Source organism: Rhineura floridana, chromosome 3, assembly GCF_030035675.1.
Source record: "Rhineura floridana isolate rRhiFlo1 chromosome 3, rRhiFlo1.hap2, whole genome shotgun sequence".
Classification (NCBI taxonomy): Eukaryota; Metazoa; Chordata; class Lepidosauria; order Squamata; family Rhineuridae; genus Rhineura; species Rhineura floridana.
The window spans coordinates 98,356,177-98,381,286 of NC_084482.1; the positions used below are offsets into that span (position 1 = coordinate 98,356,177).

The following is a 25,110-nucleotide window of genomic DNA, read 5'->3' on the forward strand; positions in this document are numbered from 1 at the left end:
TGCTTTTTTGAGAAACTTGGGTTTTGTTTTGTTTTAAATACTGGCTCTGTTTTTATGAAGCTGCAAATGTTTTATGAAGCTGCATCTCTTTCTGGCAACAGATTGGTGAAAGGTTAATTTTTTAAGGCTGTGCATCACTTAGCCTGTTTGTTTCAATAACAATGTCATGTTCTGCATATCCCTGAATTTGAGGTTAAATTGGGTACATGCTTGTCTTATCTCTTCCCTTCCATCCCCTCTCAGTACCATTTTTATTCTCTGTGTTCTTCAAGGTGTGGTAACTGAACAAGCAATAAAAGCTAATTACTCTGGTCTGTCTTTTCTAGAAGACTCATCCAAGGTATAAAAGAATAATATGTGGGCTTACCGTTACTTGTGTGAATATGTGTCCTGTTTGTTGCAGAAGTAAATAGCTGGTGAAGGTTTTTTGGTTTTGTGTTGACTAATAAACTGTTCGCAGTCATTTGATATCAGACTGCTTACAAGATATATTTTGGTATGCATGTGGAGTAGATTCCACCCTGTACTCTGTGGTGGGGAATTAGCCCCCACACCTAATTTCAGTCTTAGAGGTACATCAGGGATGAAGAAGAGCAAGGTGAGGAGACCTACTACCCCCTTTGTCACTGGTTTGTAGCTTCTTCACAGAGGGAAGGAAAGGTGCCTACATCAGGTTACGGTTTTAAGAGGTCTTTGCACCATGAATGCTTTTCTCATATTCTACTCTCTGATGTTTTAATCTGTGCTTTACGTTTTGTGTATTATGATTGTAAACTGCTTTGAGACACATGGTGAGAAGTGGTATATAAATTTCTTTAATAATAATAATAATAATACATGAGAAGTGAAGGAAGGAGTGCACAACAAGGTGGCTGACTGATTTTGTTTTCTTCCTCTTCAGCCCCCTTATATTAAAAAAAAAAGGCACAAGAATATTTGGAGCAGTTTTCTGGGATTTGCCAAAATAGGTTTGTAGCATGTTCTGTATGGATTGGACAATGTAGGCAGTTCTAGAAGGGCTGCCCACTCTCAGACTGCTTCTTTTATCCTTTAAACATATTAAAAGAAGATGAAAAATAATGGAGAAGCTGAAAGAAGGGAAAGTACTCCTTTTTGTTTTCAGTCTTGTTTTTTGAAACCTGGTGTAAAATACATGCCTCATAGAAAGTGCACGAATATTGCACAAGAGGAGTGCAAACTACTTGAAAGACATCTTGCAAGTACAGGTTATGAACACATAATGAATTTCAGTTCTTTGAGAAGATTTACTGCCTATTTTGCTTTGTTGCTGGAGTTTCACTACTTTAAAAGTTTGATTTACATCTAAACGTGCATAAACCAGAAGTTCTCAAGCTGTTTTTTCTGTTTTTAGGGTCTTCCAAGTAAATCAAACATAGCTTGGCAGGTAGCCATCTTTTTCATTTTGCTCCTAGGGCCAAGTGGATCCTAAGTGAATGTGGCATGTCAAGGATGCTTCAGAAGGAATCCTGAAAGCCTCCAGAAATTGAGATTTCACCTTTTGGTCATCTGCACAGTCAGTCACCATAATAAGGAAGGGCCCACATATGTTATTGGTTGAGAGACCTGTAGAGGGACAGATTGTCATGGCCACTTTAATTGTTGAAGATATACATAAAATGTGGTTAGGATTTTTGCAGAGAATTATTTGTGCATTTTGTTTGTTTGTTTGCTTGTTGGTTAAATTTATATCCCGCCCTTTCTCCCAGTAGGAGGCCAGGGCAGTATTTCTGGAATGATAAATGGGTGATATCCAGTTATGCCTCCCATCCAGCAGAACAGATTTCTGCAATGTGACTTCCCCTTCTTCTCTCCCTCTCCACATGCCCCTCCATTTGTTCTGGAGAGTTGAGGAAAGCTCGCAGGGGGCACAGGGGCTGCAAGGGGCCAAGAGGAAGGGGAATCCCACTAGTACAGTGTTGGATATTTCTAAACGACTGTTTTCTTGGTTTCCTTAATTTAAAGTGCTGTGCCTGTATAGCAGGGGTGGGGAACATCTGGCCCCTGGGCAGTATGTGGCCCAGCAGGTGGCCCAGTTTGGCCCGACAGGCCACTCATGAGAAACCATGCCCACCTGCTCTACATCTGATGTCATATGTGGTGTCAGGTGTGGAGCAGGTACCAATGTGGCTTCAAAGCAACAATTGGGAGCTTAAAGTTAGCTTCCAGTTGCACCTTTGCTGGAACAAGGCTCACTCTCACTGCTCATCAGCTGATGGGCAGTGGGAGCAGACCTCACTCCAGGAGCAGGAAGAGGTTTTCATTGAAACTGTTGCTAAAATAAAGGGGGGGAAATCCTCTTTGAAGATGCACTGAGAGTCATAGTGACATCAGATGATTGACAGGTGAGAAGTCTTGCTCACCTGTCAAATTTGGCCTGTGAGGGGTAGGGCAGATATGGATTTGTCCTGTTGAGGGATAAAAAGTCCCACCCCTGCTATCACTATGATATGTACATTTTAGAGTTCTGTTGTTTTTTTAAAAAAAGAGGTGTTAATGATCTGGCTTCTAATCTATTATTTATACTGCAAAGCTAAAGTGACAGTTTCTTTTTCAGCCTTCTAAAGGAAACGACACTCTTACAAGAACAATTAAAATTTAATGAACAAGTAACCAGTCATTGCTAGAATTTGAATATTTTGTCATGAATATGGGGTTTGTGGAATATTCCCTACTCTATCAAAAAAGAAAAAAAAAGTACAATTATTGTGAAAAAACTGTTTTTAATTTGATTAACGATCCAGATAGAGTTGATACTAGTTTCAGTAATAAGCGTGATGGAGGAAGTTGTGAAATCTGTGAGGCCTTTCTCTGGCTGGTTCTTCAAGAGGCCCGTCCCAGAATTTCTTTGTTTTCAGCCATGCCTGTTAATTAATATTTAATTGGTACCAGTAAACTATTCAGTTAAAGTGTACAGTATGGTTAGTTGCGTAAGCATTTTCATGGCAAAATGAATTTTAGTGAAATCATTAACCATTGTGGATAAATAAAGTGGTTCCCAAGTTATCTTACTTTAGGTGAATAATAAAATCTGACTGCTTTATTCTGTAGATAAATTGAAAGTGTGTTATTCTGCATAGTCAAGTGACCTAAAAGTCAAATTGTACAATGGCTTAGGAATATACAGTGTATTTTAAAATGTACGTCTGTGTCATGCTTTTATTTCTTACACAGACCAGCAAAGAAGATAAATTATCTAGCCGTATCCAAAGCATGCTTGGAAACTATGATGAAATGAAGGATTTGATAGGTGACCGGTCCCTCCAGAAGCTTGATGGAACTCCTAAACCAACAGTATCATCAACACCAGATGAAAAATCAAACCAAAGTTTCTTTGGTGATCAGAGGCACAGTACTGGTTCTCATCAGAGCAGCAAATGGACGCCTGTAGGTCCAGCGCCTAGCACTTCTTCCCAATCACAAAAGCGGTCCATAGGTTTACAGAGTGGGCATGGTGGTCAGCGCAACAGTGGCAGTAACACTAGCAGTAGTGGGCAAAGGCATGATCGTGACTCATATGGCAGTAGTGGGAGCAGCAGTAGCCGGAAAAAAGCCCAGCATGGATCAGAACATTCAAAGTCACGTTCTTCCAGCCCTGGAAAACCACCTACTGTTTCTTCTTTGAACCCCAGCCATTCCAGGTCTCATGGAAATGATCATCATAGCAAGGAGCATCAGCGCTCTAAATCTCCACGAGACCCTGATGCCAACTGGGACTCACCCTCCCGTGTACCTTCATTTTCTAGTGGTAGTCAGTCTTTCCCTCCTTCACTTATGTCTAAATCTAACACAATGTTGCAAAAGCCTACTGCCTATGTAAGGCCTATGGATGGCCAGGAGTCCATGGAACCAAAGCTATCTTCTGAACACTACAGTAGCCAGACTCATAGCAACAATATGAATGAACTGAAACCTAGTAGCAAAGCACATCTAACAAAGCTGAAAATTCCTTCACAACCACTTGATGTAAGTTGTCTTTTTTTTTTTGAGGTGGTGGAATGGGGAGGGTTATAGTATGCTCATTGGTTATTCCATGGATGAAGGAGACTGATTAGAAAAAATACTTTTACTGAAATCTGAGTTCAAATATAAGGAGCACATCTGATTAAAATATAAGAAAATGCTTTCTCTATCCCTTTGACAATTGGAGGATTTATAGCTTTCTGACCTGCCATGATTACTGTTACTGGGCATTTAGCAGAGAAAATGTTATAAGATGCTGGTCTGACCTGACATTTCAAGACAGGTTGTTTACATGAATGTGTTTTTGTTGTTTAGATGTATGATAACTTGAAATACACACAATTAATTATGACATATTTATTATTTTAAATCATTTTACATGTATTTTGTTTACAACCCAGCTGAGCATCTGCTCAGCCATAGTGGAAAATAAAGATGTGCTAAACATTAACATTTAATAACAGTGGTTCAGTAACAAACATTTAACATCCTCATCTACATCCCAGTCACAAATGTCTCTGGGTAGAATCCATAGTTGCATGAGTGGACTTCCACTTGTGCAGCGGGACTTTTATCTTCCTCTCTTCCCTCCACAAGCCCCCTATATGCCCAAAACTGCTCTGGAGGACCCACCAGCCCTCTGGAGCAGATTTGAAGGGTATGCAGAGGACTTCAGGGAGGAAGGAAGGAAGGTGAAGTCACATTGCACAAGTGAAGGTCCATTCTGCTCACACACAGTATAGGATGCAACTCTCCAACTAAATCATACTGAGAATAGAGTAATTGAAAACAATGACATTTAGTCATAATTAAGTGTGCTGATTTCAGTGGGTCAGTATGACTGACTGGATACAACCCCCTGCTTAAAAAGAAAGTGAGATAAATTATATCATGTATGACGTTAAAGCTGTAACTTGCATCTATGTTGCATCTGCTTGAATTGAGAGTCATCTAGGTACATCTACACCCAAAACTAGTGTCATTATTCTGCAATGTGTTGCATTTTAAGATAATTAAGACACAATCTGATACTTAATTTCAAATATGAAACCGCGTTCATAATGGCATCTAATTCTTAATGGATTAGGTCAAGGGGATACAGGCTATGGCAGAGGGAGGGGGGAGAGCGTTGGTGTAGCTGGGCTGTATCAGCAGAAGTCTCTCCCCCCCCCCCCAGTTTAGACTGGAACAAGTAGAGCCGGTGGAAGGCCGGAAAAAGGAGCATTCCAGATGTGTGTCAGGACGGAACCGAGGGGAGGGGGACTTGCACTGCATCTTGAGCTTATTTGGCTTGGTCTGGCGGCCCCCAGTACTGGCATCCAATATACTGGGGAAAGGGGTGGTGGAAGGAAACATGACTTTATTTTCCTTTCGCTGAGCTCTGCTGGCGCAGCCAACGTCTCTCCCTCCCAGTAGCTCCTGAACATAGGTAGGATGTGGTGGCTCCTTCTGCTGGCTCCACTTCCACCAGCCTCTGCCAAGTAGGTTTGCACCCATAGTATCTTTTTTTTTTGTCTTGGATCTGATGAGATGGGTGTGAGAAACTGGGTTCCACCAAAACATTTTTTGTTAAACAGAATCATTAAAATTATACTGCATAGATTACCATTTTTCTCACAATTTTTTTAAAAAGAAAATTGTTTCTTTAAGCTGCATATATTTTAGGGAACATTGATGAGAAATAAAAAGCTAAGCGTGTGAACAATTTATTAAAAGAGGTTCATAAAGTAGATTTTCATTCTCAGTATGAAAACTGCAATTCCTCTGAGTCTGTCTGCAACTTGTACCTTAATAGTTTCTTTTGCATGCTAGTTTTGGGTAGTAAATCCTGAATTTGAACCACATGTTAGGTAATTTTAGAATAATTGATTTTTCTAGAAAGCTGATAACATTGAAATACAAATATATCAATTATATTCTGAACATTCATTTGTAGGCATCAGCATCTGGCGACATGAGCAGTGTTGATGAAATTCTAAAAGTAAGTCATACCCTTATTCTGGCTTCTGGGATTTGCTTGCTTAAATGTGTACAGTTTTTTAAAAATCCAAAATGAATTGCCCCAGTATATTACTTAACATATAAGTTAAGTTATATGGGCTCCTGCTGGGAGGAAGGGTGGGATATAAATAAATAAAATAAATAAATAAAACATTTCATTAAAAATTAATTGAATACTTACCATAGGAAAAGCATGTCCATATAATAAATTAGTTAGCAATTAAACTGATGGATTAAATAATTCCTTATTTTTCTTTGGATTTTCATTAGGCATGTAAAGAGTTTTTGTGATGACTTCCACAAAAATAGTATCTTTCAGTTTTAATAACTTTTAGTCTTTAGTCTTTCAGAAATATAATCAAGAAAAAAAAAGTTTTACCTCTTCTTTCTCCTTCTCATTGTTCACTCTTTAACCCAGAGCTTTTATGTTAGTTCATACATATAGCTGGTTTATTTAAGATTCTTAATACAAACCCAGTAGAATCCTGTGGATGTCCCTATACTGATAGAAGGCATACATCAGCAGAATTGTGAGGGAGACCATTCCTCCTCTCCCCTGAAGCCCCCAAAATATGCTGTGGACGGTTAGAGGACCCTCGGGGCAGTGGGGGGGGGCAAAAGGGATTGCATGGAAGGATTGTTTAATTCTCTCATCTAAAAGTGCTGTTGAGATTGATCATTGATAGCATTGGAGTACTACAAACATTTTTCAATGAGTGCTAATCTACTTCAGCACTTGACTTCAGCTCACATAAACAGGACTTCCTTTTCTTCTCCTTGCACCTGCAGGCCCCTGTACTCCTACAAAATCTACTTTGGAGGGTTTGGGTACCCTCCTGAATAGGTTAGAGGGGCATGAGGGGCTGCAAGGAGGAGGAGAGTAAGAGTAAGTTCTGTTACATCGTTTGACATCTTTTCCCTTTATTTTAATTTATATACTTTAAGTTGTGCTTTTTGGTTTGCGTTAAGATAGAGGTACAGTGGTTATGGGAATCTTTGGTTTGTGTTCCCTACAGGAGATGACCCATATTTGGCCACCTCCATTGACTGCTATTCACACACCATGCAAAACTGAACCTTCAAAGTTTCCATTCCCAACAAAGGTCAGTGGATAGCACAAAGATTATGATAACTACACACAGAAGTTGAGTGGTTCTAAAATTAGGAAAACTTCCTTTTGTGGATCAAGATTTTTATAATATAATTATGATTTTTTTCCCAGCATTGTCACTCTTTGTTTGTATTAGCTTCATGTTGTTTTGTGCTCTTGAAATTTCTGTTTTGGCTTTATTTTTCCTTAACGTCTTCCTTTTATATTGAAAAAAAAAGGTCTCTTCTTTCATCTAGAACAAATTTAAATATCCTTTGCAACAGACATGTAGTTAATGCATTCAGAACATTAGGTCATGTAAATTGTTCAAATTCTCTTCCTGTCAGGAAGCTTCAGCGATGTTGTTTCCATACATAATACTTTGTGTTCTTTTAGACATCTTAAAATTTTGTGCAGCCTGTCCAATATGAGTGATCCAGGTTTGATCTCTGTTCAGTTCAGTGAGGTTTATCAACGCCAGTAGTGAGCAGGTGATTCAGCTGATTCTTAATAGAACCTTTTTATTTATTAAACTTGGGTAAACTCTCTCTTCTATCAATACCTCATGAGCTTTATCATTGAAGACAAGAAATGGAAAAAAATATATATCCAGAGGATGTGAGGCAGGACTTCTAAAGGTTCCTGTTTTGTAGCATTGATTAAAAATATTGCTACAGCATTTGCTGTCATTTTTATTTAATTCAATTATTGGTTTATGGTTTTTTGTTGTAGTGAATGCTCCTCCATTTAACAGAGATCATATTGTGGAAAAACTGTAATATCCTTTGCTTGAAAGGCTTTCTGACAATTCATCAAGAGATTATAGCATGCATGTTTTTTCAATATCATGTTGTAACTTATCCCCAAGAGAACAAACATGATAGAAGTGCACCTTCCTTGGCACTTCTGTTTCTGCTGGCCTTAGGGCAAAGATTTATGAATTGCATAAATATGTTATATATGTTATTTCATAAACCTTGGACTTGTTATTCCTTAATGCACTTCTTTACCCTGGCTGATGACACCTGAGATGTATATTTTTAGGACCCATCCTGTTTTGTGATTTTAGGTTGTTTTAATTATTTTTAATGCTGTACTTTAAATTTTTTATTTATATATTATTAGATTTATATCCTGCCCTTCCTCCCAGTAGGAGCCCAGGGCGACAAACGAAACCACTAAAAACACTTTAAAAATCATAAAAAAATGGAAATGAACTGCCTTCAAGTCGATCCTGACTTATGGCGACCCTATGAATAGGGTGTTCATGGTAAGCGGTATTCAGAGGGGGTTTACCATTGCCTTCCTCTGAGGCTAGTCCTCCCCAGCTGGCTAGGGCCTGCTCAGCTTGCCACAGCTGCACAAGCCAGCCCCTTCCTTGTCCGCAACTGCCAGCTGGGGGGCAACTGGGCTCCTTGGGACTATGCAGCTTGCCCACAGCTGCACAGGTGGCAGGGCACGTAACCCCTGAACCACTCACTGGGCTTTAGCTGGCCCTTGACACCCAGGAGACACAAGCGGGGATTTGAACTCACAGACTCTGGACTCTTAGCCAGGCTCTCCTCTCCACTGTGCTATACATCATAAAACAGACTTTAAAATATATTAAAACATATTTAAAAACATTTTTTAAAAGCTTTAAAAACATTTAAAAATCGATATAATCAATCATAAGCATAGTATACAATGATTATGGCAAGTCAGAATTACTTTTATGCAAGGAAACTTTTGTAGACAGTTTTTTATAGCACCTTTAATAGTTTTATAGTACATGCCATTGGCTTACTGTAATTGATTAACATATGCATTTGTTGGAACATACTATTACATTTTTGTAGGCCTTTTGTAGCAGATTTTTTGTGTTTTTTTTCTTTTTCTTTGCAAGACCAGCCTAGTTGTAGATTGGTACACGTGGTTTGTTTCTTGCAGTGAACTGAGAGTTTCAATAACATTTCTCAGTGATGCATATGCATTAGAAGGGTAGGAATTCTTAAAGAAATTGCTTAAATCTCAAGATTAATTTCCTGATATAAATGTAGGAGCAAATTTTGTTTCTTATGGGCCCTTGAGTCCTTATTAATATTTCTTCCTTCCAGCAATACTGGTAAAATTCAGCATTAGTACAAAGTTGACAGGTAACCAAATTTTTGTTCTGATTCTTATGAATGCAATAGCTCTCAGGCCTTTTAAGTTGAAATTCCTTTCAACTTCTCTTCCTTGAAGCAAAGAGTTTGAGATCAAGTTTCTCATGAATAATTTTACCAAATGTAAGAAATAATACATTAAAGCATTTGGACAATAATTTCACAATGCTGCCTGGCCTAAGAGACAGTCAGAAACAGAATTATCATATTTCTGATAGAAGTAGTAACACTGATTTAATATACCTAGTGGTATTTACTCCTTTATGCATAATTCATTATGAAAAAGCACCATGTAAGTTTTAACTTTATATGAGGAAAGGTATCTGGTCCACTTTAGGTGGGCTTTGAAAACAGCATTTTGGTGGGTATTTACAGCTAGAGCTTTGACTGATCTGATCTACTGATTCCCTTTAGATTTTTTAAATTTTATGTTTGCGTATTTAAAATATTTATATCCCACCCTTAATCCAAATATCTTGAGGCAGGTAACAGTCATTCAATAAAACAACCATAACAATCACAATAATACAAAAAACCCACAGAATATTGCACATCTCTCAGCTGAACATTTGTAGCAATCAATTACTGAAAGTCTTTGTCAACAGCCAGGTTTGAGCCGATGTCTAAATGACAGAAGTGTAGATACTTGCTGAATTTCAAGGGGCAGGGAGTTCCACAGCTGGGGTGCCACCTCAGAAGACCTGCCCCCATGTCACCACGTGATTATAGCTTCTAATGGTAGGACACTGAGGATGGCCTGTGCTGTGCAGAAGTTAAAGCTGGGAAAATGCACTCCACACCACTGCAGACACTTGAGACTCCAAGGAAAAGGTGGAATCAGGGAGTACCCTAGAAGGAGTACCTGCTCCTTAATGGGAGTGCAGCCTTATCCAGAACAGGTTGTTCACCTAATTCCCAGGCCCAAGAACTGTCTTTCCCAGTATATCCATCTTATCTGGATTTGGTTTCATTTTATTACAGTGACCACACACCAGTTCTGAACCTGCATGACTTCACCTGCCATGTAGAAATAGAGCTAGGTGTTAACTGTCTGTTAATGACACTCAAATCCAAATTCCTTGAATACCTCACCTGGCAGCTTCATATACATGTTAAATAGTACTGAGGACATAATGAACCCCTGCAGAACTCCATGGACTGCCATGGGATCAAGCGGAAGTCCCAACAGCACCTTCTGGAATGAAACCTGTAGGTAGAAGTAGAAACATTGTAACATCATGCCTTCAACTGTGACCCACATGATCTATCAAAATTTGCTATCAAAATTTGTTCCAGCTGGCAGTAGAGGGTTCTTGTGCTTTCATCTGAACTGGACTTCCATTGTTCAGTCAGTGCTCAGAACAACAGTGCTGGACAACTCCTTGAATATGAAATACAGTAGGGCCCCGCTTGTACGGCAGGTTAGGGACCAGACCCCGCCGTAAAGCGAAAATTGCTGAAAAGTGGAACATCAATCAGCTGTAGTGCGGGGAGCTCCAGCTGACAGTGCTTGGCCCCTGAAGTTCCCCACACAACTGATCGATGTTCCGCTTTTCTGTGCATCGCCCTACCCCCCCCCCCCCGGCTTGCCCTCCTTATGGTGGGGGGGGTAGTGCCAAGCGGCTGGGAAAAGCAGCCACCAAACCAAATCCAGCTGGGGGGGGAGTGGCAACAGACAACCACCCCCACAGACACTGCTGCCAGGAGTGAAAGAAAGGGAGCTGCTGCCACAAGCTTCGGAAAGAGAGCCGCCACCTCCGCGAGCTCTGCCTCAGTAGCCGGCGAGCTCCAACGGCCGCAATAGTGAGCCGCGGAGGGAGGAGCCGCCGCCGAGTGCCCAGCAGGGGGAGATCAGAAGCAGCGCCACATAAAGCTGGCGTGAGACAGTCGCCCGCTGCGAGCTTCCAACTCACAGCTTCAGCCAGCTAAGGATGGGGGGGGCACCGCCACTAAAGCAAAGGCGGCCGTAGCAGCCTCCTCCGACCCGAAAAACGAGGGCAGGCAGGGAAATAGCCTCTGCTACTACCAGAGGCAGCAGTAGCAGCCTCCGCTGTCCCCCAAAAGGAGGAGGGCAGGCAGGGAAAGAGCCTGGTAGAAGGAAAAAGGGGATTAAAAAAACCAACTGAAAAGAACCACCCCCAAAACAACCCAGCCAAAAACCAGAAAACACTAAAGGTGAAAGAGGAGGGAGGGGAAGACAAAGAAGCTGGGTACTGTACACTGTAAAATGGCGCCTGACACTCTTCTTGGACTCAGAGCTTGGGTTTCAACTACAACTCCCATCAGCCCAACTGTAGGAGGAATGTTTCCAAGCTCTGACGACGCACTCAGAGCATCGGGCACCATCAGTTGTGTCATATCGGAAAATCACCACAAAAATGGAACAAGTGCCGCACATATGGGACAGGGACATAATTCAAAACTGCCGCATTAGTGAAGCACTGTAAAGCAAATTGCCGTAAAGCGGGGCCCTACTGTAGAGAAAACAAGCCTTTTTTGCTTCCTTTACTGCCACATAGTACACATGATTTATGTGCTCTTACTTGTGTCATTGTCACTCTGAGACGTATACTGCTTACTCTTTAGCAGTGTCTGGCCTGTGTCATCACCCTAAGGTCCCTGGAAAATTAAGAATCTGCATTGGCTTTTCAGCAGTGGAGATAACATGGGGAAATTTTGTCAATACCCCTCTCCATCTCACTATTCCACTGTGAAACCAGGGGATCAAGAGGACTGCCTGCACTGTCAGTTGAAAAATCACCCAAAACATTCAGGGATGCATCTGATTCTCGAGGGGAAGATGTTTTAATTGATCTCCCATCCTTGCAGGGCCTTTTGCTACCCATCAACCCAGATTTCACCAGGAAATGGTCTAACCATGACAATGGGGCTACCTTGTACTCCCCCATTCCTGGATCATCTGCTACTTGCTGTGTTATGAAACCAGATCTAAATCCCTTTCTGCAGAGATAGCCCTATGGTTGCCATGCCAGCCAGGAAGTCCTTAGCCAGCCCTCTTAAGGTGGCTCCAGCGGGACTGTTGAAATCCCACCAAACAACTGTCCTGGAAACTTCCAACGCCATGCCAGAGGCCACCTCTGCCAGCTTGGACAGGGAGGATACTGAGCAGCAAGGTGGTGTTACAGATGTCAGGTTGGTCGCCTCATCCACAGTGAGATTGTGGATGAACTGTGTTTCATTATGTACCAACTTGGGATTCAAAAGCATCACCACAAGGCTTGAGGGCTGGTGACAATGCAGCCTTTGGTGGATGGGAGGAGGACCAAAAAGTGGATAGGTGTGAACTGTCTAACCCCCTTATCCTTATTTAGCCCATCCTCCTTTCACTACCATATCTCCCTATGCCCGTCAGTACATTCCAGACCTTCTATCCCACGATGTTTACTCAACGCATGACCCCTTAACGGCAATAACTCACTATTTCCCACCAAGTACTGATTTCAGCTGTGAACCTCAAAGACAGCAGATGACATTATAGCACTTTAAACCGTGGAGACAATAAAGTGCAAAAAGTATATCAGCAGCAGACTTGTAAACGGACACAATAAAGTGCACAAGTGAGGTAGACCAGGAGCAGACTCAGTAAAATTCTCATAAATACAGGACCAATAAATTACCAACTACCATATGTAAACAGAGTAAACGTACAAACTGTCTTCAAAAGATGTCCAGAATTGAGTCCAGAAAGACCCCCAGCCTGATATTACACAGTGCGTAGATCCTGTAGAATAGGCCTTTCCTTTTTCCTTTCCAGTAGTCAGCTGTCGTCACTTTACATTTTTATGCATTCTCATCCAGTGGCTACACTTAAAAAACATGTTTAGGGATAGCAATGTGTTTGTCAAAACATTTTGGTTGAGAGAATCTAATGTGTGAATAATGCCCTTAAACAGAGGAAACAATTTATGTGTGCTTTGCACTCTTTCTGGTCTCCAGTTTTCCTCTTGCTTGCACTGTAACTTATTTTGTACAAATTGCTCCTCCCTCCCAGAATTCTCCTGCAGTTTATGGTTTTTGTTTCCTTTCTTTATATTGTATTCTTATATTGAAAAATAATAAGGAAAAAACATAGGAAACTTGACTTACATTTTTAGGATTCTCTGGACTGTAAGGTTTAGGGAAGGTTCAGACAGGGTGGGTAACACTTTAAAGGGAATCATAGTTTCTAAGTATAAACTTTTCTAAAATTTAAATGATCTAACGCAAACACAACGAAAGTATTTCCTCTTTCAGTATTCTCTGTTAAACAGATAAGTGACCTGTTTGTGGTTTTACAGGAAACTCAACAATCTAATTTTGGCACTGGAGAACAAAGTAAGTGTATATTCAAATTCTTTATTTCTCTCTCTCGCTTTTTTAAGGTTTTACATTCAAATTTTCTTTTGGATGCTTCATTTTCTTCAAGAAAACTTTTACTAGTGATAGTTTTTCTGTTCATGTGTTGGAATGCCTGGCCAATAAAAGATCTGAATCAAATTGTTCATATGTTCTTATTTTATCTACTATAACTTTTTTGCACTTAGTAGTAAGATATGATTTTGAGAATTATTAGTAAGCTGCATAGTTGGTGATATTTTTGTTGCCATTTGAATTTTGCAGCACATCTGTGTGATATATTCTGAATGTGGCAATTGCTGTTAGAATATAAGGAATTTCTACTGGTTAATGCACCTTGGAGGAAGAGCTTAAAGTAATCTCTGTAGGTGAGAAGGATAAGTAACAGAACAGCTTTGCGTCTAGCCTGCTTTGTGTTTCCCTTATTGGGACATAATTCAAAGCAGTCCTTGCCTCTGTCAGAAGCTTGTGTGAGACCGTGCCAATTCCTACTCTTCTCTCCCCTTGGAGTACTGCCATTCCTTAAACAAAAGCTGTTCTTTTAAAAACTGCCTTTTCCCAAAATAATAGTTATGGCCAGGATTGTAATCACTGTGAATGAAACTGGACTGGACCATTTAATGCACAACATCAGACATATCTTTTATAACTAGGATTACTAATCTGATTAAGCAGTAAAAACAGAAGCAGTTATTCTTAGACTGTGGCTCAGTCCAGATATCATGGAGTTGATTGTCAAATCATAGTTTGGTGATTGGGTACATGCCTGCAGGCTCGCAAACTCCTCCTCCTCCTTCCTCAAGGGGTTCTATAGTATGAGATAATTGTTGTTAGTCTGATTCAGATGTCATGCCAAACTATGGTTACTTCCAAGATTAATTGGACTTCACACCAGCAGTTGAAATGACAGATGATTGTTATATGTTTATTTTAATTTTTGAACACCAGTTTAAGGCCTTGCCCCTCTTTATAGTTTTTATAAAATTATTTTTAAAAACTCTTACTTCTTGTTTTATTAGTAGAAGAATTTAAGTAGGAAAGTGAACTTGAAAGGGTCACTGGGCACCCAACCTAGTATTTATAACTTGCATCAAGACCCTGAAGACGTGTTGTGCCCTTTTGTGCACCACTTGTACACTGTTGCCTAATCCATTATAACAAAAAGTGTATCTTTCTCCTTCCTCTCAAAAAGTACCACTCTGTTTAGATAGTCTGTTCTCAATCTACTTAAGTGACTTCTGGACATGGAGACCTATTTCTGGTGGCAACCCAGTTGCTGCAGTGGCCAGTGAATTACTATCATTGTCCAGTTTCTTCCTCAGGTTCTCTATGGCTGCAGTTCAAACTGTTAAATGTCTCAGCAGCCCATAGGTATAAATATTCTGTCACTGGAACAGGAAAGAAGCTCAAAACAAGTTATTTCAGGTTGCAATCCTTACCCCGCTTACCTGGAAGAAGCCCCATTCAGTCAATTACTCCTGAGTAGACATGATTAGGATTGTGATGTTATTTATTTATTTATTTGATTTATATCCTGCCCTTCCTCTCAGTAGAAGCCTAGGGCAGCAAACAAAAGAAATAAAAACACTCTAAAACATCATAAAAACAGACTTTAAAATATATTAAAACAAAACATCTTTAAAAACATCTTTTTAAAAAAGCTTTAAAAACATCTTAGAAAACAATTTCAACACAGACACAGACTGGGATAAGATCTCTACTTAAAAGGCTTGTTGAAATAGGAAGGGCTTCAGTAGGCACTGAAAAGATAACAGAGATGGTGCCTGTCTAATATTTAAGGGGAACGAATTACAAAGGATAGATGCCACTACACTAAAAGTCCGCTAGCTATGTTGTATGGAGCAGACCTCCTGATAAGATGGTATCTGCAGGAGGCCCACCAGCAGAGCATAGTGATCGACTGGGTATATAAGGGATAAGATGATATTTCAGGTATCCTGTTCCTAAGCTGTATAGGGCTTTGTATACCAAAACCAGAATTTGAACTTAACCTGGTAGCAAATGGGCAGCCAGTGCAATTCTTTTAGCAGTGGGGTGAGATGTTGGCAATACCCTGCCCCAGTGAGCAGTCACGCCGCTGCATTTTGCACCAGCTGTAGCTTCCGGATCAACCTCAAGGGCAGCCCTGCATAGAACCCGTGATAGTAATCCAGCCTGGAGGTTACCAGTGCATGGACAGAAGTGATCAGGCTATCCCAGTCCAGAAACGGCCGCAGCTGTTTTACCAGCAGAAGCTGGTAAAAGGCACTCCTAGCCACTGAGGTCACCTGGGCCTCTAGCGACAAAGATGGATCCAGGAGCACCCCCATACTTACTCTTTCAGAGGGAGTACAACCCTATCTAAAGCAGGCAACTGACCAATGATCCAAACTCAGGAACCACCAACCTACAGCGCCTCTGTCTTGCTAGGATTCAGACTCAGTTTATCGGCCCTCATGTTGGTACTTAAGGCTGAAGCATCTGATGACTTTGGGCAACATGTTAGGGTGAAGTATTTTGAAGTTAGACATATTTTTGTCTTTGAGAACAAAAAGTTTCTTGCTCAGCTCTGCAAGCAGGGGTGATAATGAAGCTGCTACTAACATAACAGCATTGCTAGTCAAATCATTAAGTAACTGCATGAAATAAGAAATAGCACATTTTAGTCTAGAACAGTGTTTAACTTATGTTAAGGGAAGAATTCATTTACACTTGTAAAATGAACAAGTGAGACTATTGTATCACTTCCTGTCCAGTAAATTCTGTAGTTGATTTTAAAGTTAGTCTTTCACTCTGGATTTTTTTACATTAGGTAAAGAAATGACTAGAGTAGTAAGTCTAGTGTATACTTATTTGTATCATGAATCTTCTTGCCAACAGTGCTCAATGATTCTGCTTAGGGAATTAAATCAGAAACAGAAAGGTTACTGTATCAGGGTTCAAATGAACTGATAGGACTGTGTTACACAACCTGCATTGTGTCTGAGGTATTGCAGTGTGTTAGCAACTGAAGATTCTTGCAATCTTCATCTGAGCTATTCTTGCCTCCATATATATCATTTTTGATAGTTTATATGTTTTTATAACTTAGTTTTAAACAGTTATTTTATCTTTCTCGCCTCCAGAAAGATACAATCCTTCATCAAAAACATCTAATGTCCACCAGTCTAAATCGTAAGTATCCCTTATAATTTTCTTTACTATATTTACAGAAATATTATGAAAGTATATGTGATAAAAATAGCCATATTGATTCATATAGATGGAACTGTTACAGAGAGACAATCTATATAATTGCATAGGACATCACTGTACTTTTAATCTGCTCACTTTCAGTGTATAATTATGGGTGAATGGGAATTCTTATTCAGGATAGTAACACAGTATGGAAGCGGGGAGTGATACTTCTTGATTACTTAATGCACAAGGCTGTCACTTTTGCATGAACTTGCTGCACCCAGGTGCACTTAATTCTCAATACTTCACAGACATATAAGAATGGGGTCTACATTTCAAGGAGAGGGATTACTATGGCCAAGGCTCCACAATTTTTGGCTGGCTTTAGTAGCCAAGCCAAAATTTGTGATCCTCAGACTCTGCCCCTTGTCCATGACCTTGCTCTGTCCAAGGTCAAGGACAGTCTCTTCGAATCCAGATCCAAGTTTGGAGCTGGAGAAGAGCCGAGGGATCATCCCCACAGTTGCATTGGGCTTCAGAGGCACTTAGATGGCCTTGACAGCCCAGAACAACTGGACAGTCACTTTCTCCCCACTTCTGCTCCAAACATAGAGCTGAGGGAGAGAATGGATTTGTTTGGGGGCTGGGCTGTTGAGGTGTTCCAAGGGCTTTGGCAGCCTAGCACCAAAAGAACAACGCCCATGTTCCTCTAAGGATTCTTACCGATATTTGTGCTGTGGCTCTGAGCACAGTACAACTGTGGGTAGGATTCCCAGTTCCCCTCTACCTCTAAGCTCTTGTCACATTCGCCAGAGGGTGATGAAACACTCACTGCAATGAGCATGGTGAGTAAAATTGTGAACCCCTGACTATGGCCTTGAGAATTTCCTCCCCGGAAATTATTTAGCAAATTAACTTTGGAAATTGCTTTCCAGTTTCCCAAGTTAAGTCAAATGGAACTCTGACAACTCCAGTGAAGTGGGCTCCTGCTGGGAGGAAGGGCGGGATATAAATCAAATAATAATAAAAATAAGTTTTCAAACTATTGTAAAACTTAACCGTGAATACTGTTCTGGGGTTTCCCATTACCTCTGTATATCAAGACGTGGCCAGTTTCCCCCCTCTTTAGCCTATCATTATACTCTTCCCTTGTAGGTTTTCACAGAGTCCCAGAAATGTGGTCTGGGCTGCTGGTGATTTTTAGAGGTGATCTAGCTGTTGTTGTCAAATATGACTGGCAGATATGACAGGGAGACTGGCATTGTAAATATTTAGTTTTAGTTATTAATATCATCCATGTACCAAGCATCTTACAAAAAAAAGAGGAGCAGGTCTGCCCAAGGAGCTTACAATCTAGAAAAATGTGGTACATGAGAATATAGCTAGCTGCATTTTATAAAAATACCTTTCTAGCCCTTCTAATCTCTTTTTGTATGATCAGACTAAGACCTGGTCTTAAACATAAAACAGAATGAGGTGAGAACCTGCTGAGGTGGTAGAGCAGCCTTTCCCAACCAGTGTGCCTCCAGATGTTGTTGGACCACAACTCCCATCAGCCTCAGCCGGCGTTGCCAATGGTCAGGAAAGATGGGAGTTGTGGTCCATCAACATCAGGAGGCACACTGGTTGGGAAAGGCTGTGGTAGAGTGTTTTTCACCACTTCACACTGCAGGTGAGGGTTGCAATTTCTTGAGTGTTTCCCCATGTTTAAAACGCTGAAATTAAAAAAAAGACTAGCATAGAAGGCAAAGAGCTGTTGGAACTGTTCTCCCTAACATATTAGTTTTCCATGTCTAGGGAAGGATTTTTATTTACGTGAACATTTAAAATGGTATCCCCTACATGCAGTTGGATATGGATACATTCCATTTTATCACCTTTAGATGAGCTTCCTTCTGCTGCATACATAGATCAGCCTGAATGTCGTAACCTATCATTGTCAAGCAACTTTTATTTTAGTGGATACTCCAAAACTACCTATTAGGTTGAAGAATTTTAATCCTATTTAATCCTATTTCTGTTTTTGTTCCAGATGCGAATCAAATCAGACAGAGTAAGATGCTGTATTTGTTAGTGATGTCAAGTGTTGCTTTTAAATTCTTGCTAATACAAGTATTTTATTCATATTTAGTTACATGCACAATGTTAATTAATGTTAATTAATCCAGCTCTTGGAGCATTCATAGTAAAGCATGAAAGAATTCAAGTCAACGGACTTGAATTCTGTTAAAAAATATTGCCGTGATTGTTAAGCAAGCGGTGAACCTAAAAATGGCTTACAATTAATTTATGCCATCATTTCTGCAGCCTGTGCTGTATTTAGTTGGGGCCCTGATTTTATCGATGCTTGTATCAGCAGCTGCACTGATGTAAGCTGGTTGCCATTTTGTAGTCTGATGGAACACCATTTGTTGTGTGAGCCTTTGTTCAACATCTTCCCCACTAACTATCATTTCCCTGTCCCCTACTCTTTTGGTGTTGGTCATGTGTGGTCTGTGATCTTAATAGTGTAGACTTAGTTTTTTCCATACTGCATTTGTCTCTGCTTCCTACTGTGAGATATTGGCCTTTGGACTTGATGACTGCATTTTCAGTATAGGATAGTATTATGGCAGCAACATTGGACTGGTGCACGTGGGGTCCTTAGTCTTGTTAATATAGATAGGATTCTGCTTAATGGTGCTGCTCCTGTATTCAGCCCCACAGCATACTCTTTCTCAATATGTGACTTGCATGGTGAATATTTACTGGTGTGGCTGTACCATTCAGTGTTCCTGCAATGATGCAATGCCCTGTGTGTTTTCCTTGTTCCACCAGGGCAACTATTGGTGCTACTTAATATAACTACCTTCCTTTTGATTCTATCTACTTTTTGCATTCTGCAGTAGACCATAAGGATGTTAAGTGTCTTAATTTCTTCTGTCACCCTTGTAATGATGTAAACAGTTCAGGACTTTCAGTACACTTCTTCAGTGAAGTATCACTGCATTATGTAAAGAGGGAAATTAATGGATATAATCATAGGTTTGGTTAAATTCTTAAGTAATTATGGTAGTATCTGGTAAAACCAAAAAACCCACATTCCTTTCTCTTTTTTCCCCTAGCGTTCTCATAAATGACTTGAAACTCAGCAGCAGTGAAGACAGTGATGGAGAACAGGTTATTTTGTTGTTGTTTTAGTTTCTATCCTGCCTTTCTGCCAGGCTGCAAAGGGAGCTAACAGCATAACCAAAACAAAGGAATACAAAATACAAAAATAAAAAAGCCCCAAACTAAAAATAGATATAAAAACAATTAACACACTATTTTAGAACAGTCAGGGGATTTGAACCATGATCTCCCAGGCCCTAGTCTGATACTCTAACCACTATATCACACTGGCTCTCAGTTTTGAAAGCATAGGAAGGGATAATTGGGCTGCTTTGCAATTGACGGGGGATTATTTGCAAATCAAAGCTGCCAGTTGACATACAAAGCCTGTCAAAAGACATTTGAAAAAGTATAACCCTCCTTGGATGCCTGATTGATCTCATATTGTTTCTGTCTGTAGCTTGTTTGCAAACTTTAGCAAAGTGCAATGTATTTCTTAGTTTTCATTTTAATAGATTAATTTTTATGTGAATGAAAGGCAGTGAAATATGTTCATCCTGTATCCTTAATGAGTGTGTTATACCTGGTACAAGGATGCCGATGCTAATTTGGGTCTTTTCTTTTAATTACAGGATTCTGATAAGACGGTGCCAAGAGGTACACCTGGAAGGTAAATATTGGTTGATACCTGGCATTATAACGTGAATTGGTAATGGTGTAACAATTCATCTGTGGGAATTAAAACTTCTGTTTAAAGCAAGAGCCATTTAGGATTTGTGACTTCAACTAGCTCTTAGTAGTCATTGGGTTATTTACTTTTCAAAGTATGGGTAAGATCCTAAAACATCCTTTGTTCTTTATTCTACCTTGTTTTCCCCCAGTAATTCTGAACCTTCCCAGCATACAAGTGAAGGGGCAGACAACTCTAGGGACGACTCAAGCAGCCATAGTGGATCTGAGAGCAGTTCTGGTTCAGACTCTGAAAGTGAAAGTAGTTCAAGTGACAGTGAGGCAAATGAGCCATCACAGAGTGCATCTCCTGAGGTAGGACTTGTTTCCCTTTCAAACTATACCTGTGCATATGGTCTTAATATCTCTTAGATATGTTAACAGCACAGCAGTAACTTGACAAAAAGGGGGAATTTGAATGTTGGAGGCATGCACTGTTTGTAACAAGCTTATCTATGTATGAAGCTTAATAACATTTTCTAGTCTATCTACTTGACCCCATTCTTTGGTTTGTAACTTGGAACATCTATAGAAAATATAATTATTTTTAGTCTCTTACAGTCCATACAAAGGCCTAGCCCCACAAGATATGACTTCATTCTTTCTAACAGACATTCAATCAACTGCATTTGCTATCAGGTCAGAAGCAGACATATCCAAAAACAAGGCAGAGATTTTTACATACTCACAGGACTTCCTATGTATGCAGAAGTATACACAAAAACACAAAACCCATTGGTCTGCGACAATTACCGACCAGTCGCAAATACCCCCTTTTTAGGGAAGGTGATTGAGAGGGTGCAGCAATTGCAAGTACTCTTGGATGAAACAGATTACCTTGACCCATTTCAGTCTGGGTTCAAGACTGGTTATGGGACTGAATCGGCCTTGGTCGCCCTGATGGATGACCTTTATCGGGAGAAGGACAGGGGGAGTGTGACCATGTAACTCTTACTTGATCTCTCAGCGGCTTTTGATACCATTGACCTTGGTATCCTTCTGAGCCAACTTGGTGAGATGGGTATCAGAGGCACTGTTTTACAGTGGTTCTGATCCTTTCTCCAGGGCCATTTTCAGAGAATAGCATTGGGTAATTGTTTTTCGGCCCCCCAGCAGATGTGCTGTGGGGTGCTGCAGGTACCATCTTGTCCCCCATGCTGTTAAACATCTATATGAAGCCCTTGGGAGCGATCATTAGGAGATTTGGGGCAAGGTGTCAGCAGTACGTTGACGATACCCAGCTCTATTTCTCTGTAATATCTGAATCAGGAGAGGCTGTGCAAGCCCTGGACTGCTCCCTGGAGTCGGTGGGCTGAATGAGGGCCAATAAACTAACTCTGAATCCTAGCAAGACGGAGGCGCTGTGGGTTGGTGCTTCCCAAGTTCAGATAATTGGTCAGTTGCCTGCTTTGGATGGGGTCATACTCCCTCTGAAAGAGCAGGTCTGTAGGCTGGGGGTGCTCTTAGATCCATCTTTGTGGCTAGAGGCCCAGGTGACCTCAGTGGCTAGGAGTGCCTTTTACCAGCTTCAACTGGTAAGACAGCTGCAGCTGTTTGTGGACCAGGATAGTGTGACCACTGTTGTCCATGCACTGGTAACCTCCAGGCTGGAGTACTATAATGCGCTCTATGTTGGGCTGCCCTTGATGTTGGTCTGGAAACTGCAGCTGGTGCAAAATGCAACGTCGAGACTGCTCACTGGGGCAGGGTATTGCCAACATGTCACCCTGCTGCTGAAAGAATTGCACTGGCTGCCCATTTGCTACCGGGCCAAGTTCAGGGTTCTAGTTTTGGTGTACAAAGCCCTATACAGCTCGGGACCAGGATACCTGAAAGACCGTCTTACCCCTTATATACCCAGTTGATCACTGCGCTCTGCAGGTGAGGGCCTCCTGCAGATACCATCTTATCAGGAGGTCCGTTCTGCACAACATAGGAAATGGACCTTTAGTGTAGTGGTGCCTACCCTTTGGAATTCCCTTCCCTTAAATATTAGACAGGTGCCATCTTTGTTATTTTTTCGGTGCCTATTGAAGACCTTCCTCTTTCAACAAGCCTTTTAAGTTGAGACCTTACCAGATCTGCTTCTGTGTTGGAATTGCTTTTTAATACGTTTTAAACCTTTTTAAAAAAACAATGTTTTTTAACCTTATTTTAGGATGTCTTCAAAGCTTTTTAAAATGTTTTTAAAGTTGTTTTGTTTTAATGTTTTTTAAAGTCTTTTTATGATGTTTTAAAGCATTTTTAGTGCTTTTGTTTGCCACCCTGGGCTCCTGCTGGGAGGAAAGGTGGGATATAAATCAAATAATAAATCAAATAGATAAATAACACAGGGTGGCCTGTAAGCTTCCAGGTCCTATGGAATGTTAAATGCATTGTGTGTAGAGGGAATTCTCTGAATTCACATTGAACTCCTGTCATTGTTGCTACCTTTAGCCAGAGATGGGGGGCATTGCTAGCCAATCACAGCTAAGGAAAAAGCTTTCTATGAGCAGCTCTTACTTCTGCCTTTGGGAAATGGACAAAGTTGCTATAGGGACCAGAAGTTAGGCAAACTCTGACTCAAATCAGCTAGTCAGCAATTGAGACATAAACTATTAGGTTGTCAGTTGGGAGGAAAATATGGGGAGAGGAGGCTCAAGCCCTAACAGCTTTTAAGTATCCTGGAATTAGTGTTTGGGAGCATGTGTGCCATGAGGTTAAAAAAAATCCTCCTTGAACTATGCAGGATGTTTAGGAAGAAGGAGATAAAAAGATGCATTTCCCTTTTCCCACTCTCCAGACACCACCAACACTATATATAGATATAAAATACTCAGGTACTGGGCTGGTAGACAGCTAGAGATTTCAACAGCAGAACAAGGCTTCTGCTCTCTGCTGCCTGGAGCCCCAGGCAGTAACATTCCTCCTAGGGTTCCTATTTAAGGCTCCAGTCAGCATGGCTCATAGGGGGTGGAATGCATTGCAACATTTTGCTGCAGGTCCCACACGTTTGTTTCACAGTTACTAAATCAGCCTGAAATTTGACATTAATCTCCTTGTCTCAGGTGAATAGACAAGTGGCAAGCTGTCCCTGCTGCTTGGTGAAGAAGACCTAGCACGTTATTGCAGCCCCTCTCCCCTGTTTTGACATGAAGACTAAGTGACAGAAAGTACACACTTCAAAATCAGCAGTTTCCTCAACATAGCAGCAGAGGAGTGAACAGCATAATAGATGACCACACCCAAAATTGAAAGACTGTAATAAAATGTTCATATTTATTGTTTGGTGCAGCTTATTAGCCACCCAGGAAGTGGACCTATTGTCTTTTAAGATTTCTCCCTTTTCTTTCTTTAGCCTGAGCCACCTCCAACAAACAAGTGGCAGCTTGACAACTGGCTGAACAAGGTGAATCCACATAAAGTATCACCAGCTTCTTCTGTGGATAGTAACATCCCATCAACACAAGGCTACAAAAAAGAGGGTAGAGATCAGAGCACAGGGAGTGGATATGCAGATCAAAGTGGATCTAAAGATTCCATTTCCACTCCTGGGAGAGATTCGAAAACCGGCCAAAAAGGATCAGAGGGCAATCGGAGCAGACAGAAGTCACCTGCTCAGAGTGACAGCATGGCCCAAAGGAGGACTGTAGGTAAAAAACAGCCCAAAAAGGCAGACAAACCATCTGTGGAAGAGCCCAGAGGGGGGCTGAAAATAGAAAGTGAAACTCCATTGGACATGGCAACAAATATACCTTCAAACAGACACAAGGCAGCCACAAAAGGCTCCAGAAAGCCCAACATAAAGAAGGAGCCCAAATCTTCCCCTCGGCCTACAACAGAGAAAAAGAAGTGCAAGGTTGCAAACAAGTCCTCCCAGAAATCCAAGGAATTCATAGAAACTGATACCTCATCCTCTGATTCTGATGAGAATGAGAGCCTGCCTCCTTCATCACAAACCCCCAAATATTCTGAGAGCAATAGGACTCCTGTTAAACCCTCTATGGAGGAGGATGACAGCTTTTTACGGCAAAGAATGTTCTCTCCTATGGAAGAGAAGGAACTCCTTTCACCACTCAGTGATCCTGATGAAAGGTATCCCCTTATTGTTAAGATTGACTTGAGCCTCTTAACCAGAATACCAGGGAAGCCTTACAAAGACACAGACCCATCAAAAGTTGAGAGGAAAAATGTGTCTGAGAAGCATCCAAGAGAGACCCAGAAAACATCCTCTGACAAAAGTTCCACCAAGGGCAAGCGGAAGCATAAGTTATGTCAGGTTAGTTTTCAGTATATAGTTTTAGTCTCTTTTATCTAAATGGAGGGTTAATGAAGTATATTTTAAAAACCTGATGGCTTCTCTGTTATCAAAGATCTGTTGAAAAATGTTGAGAACTGATTTAACATTTTTAATTTTGGTGAGGCACGTGTGCACTTAGTTGAAGATCTTACAATGTCACTTCCATAACTTTACTGAGGGAAAGAAAATTTTAAACAAAAGAATAAGACAACCTTGTAATTCAGTAGCTGCATTTGCACATCACTATAAACTAGGGGTAACTG

General features: G+C 40.8%; 1 protein-coding gene across 4 annotated transcripts in view; it reads left to right on the forward strand.

Annotated features, from left to right (window-relative positions):
• Positions 1-25,110, forward strand: part of AFF4 (ALF transcription elongation factor 4) — a 74,637-nt gene that overhangs the window by 19,064 nt on the left and 30,463 nt on the right. For 3 of the 4 annotated variants that reach the window (XM_061617024.1, XM_061617021.1, XM_061617022.1), the window contains 10 exons: positions 3,193-3,984; positions 5,918-5,962; positions 6,999-7,085; positions 13,515-13,551; positions 16,698-16,746; positions 18,782-18,802; positions 19,854-19,908; positions 20,472-20,509; positions 20,721-20,883; positions 23,906-24,826. In XM_061617024.1, coding sequence (XP_061473008.1) covers positions 3,193-3,984; positions 5,918-5,962; positions 6,999-7,085; positions 13,515-13,551; positions 16,698-16,746; positions 18,782-18,802; positions 19,854-19,908; positions 20,472-20,509; positions 20,721-20,883; positions 23,906-24,826 — 2,208 coding nt within the window. Of the gene's footprint in view, positions 1-272; positions 341-3,192; positions 3,985-5,917; positions 5,963-6,998; positions 7,086-13,514; positions 13,552-16,697; positions 16,747-18,781; positions 18,803-19,853; positions 19,909-20,471; positions 20,510-20,720; positions 20,884-23,905; positions 24,827-25,110 lie in introns of all 4 variants that reach the window. The other variant, XM_061617023.1, reaches the window with a different exon arrangement.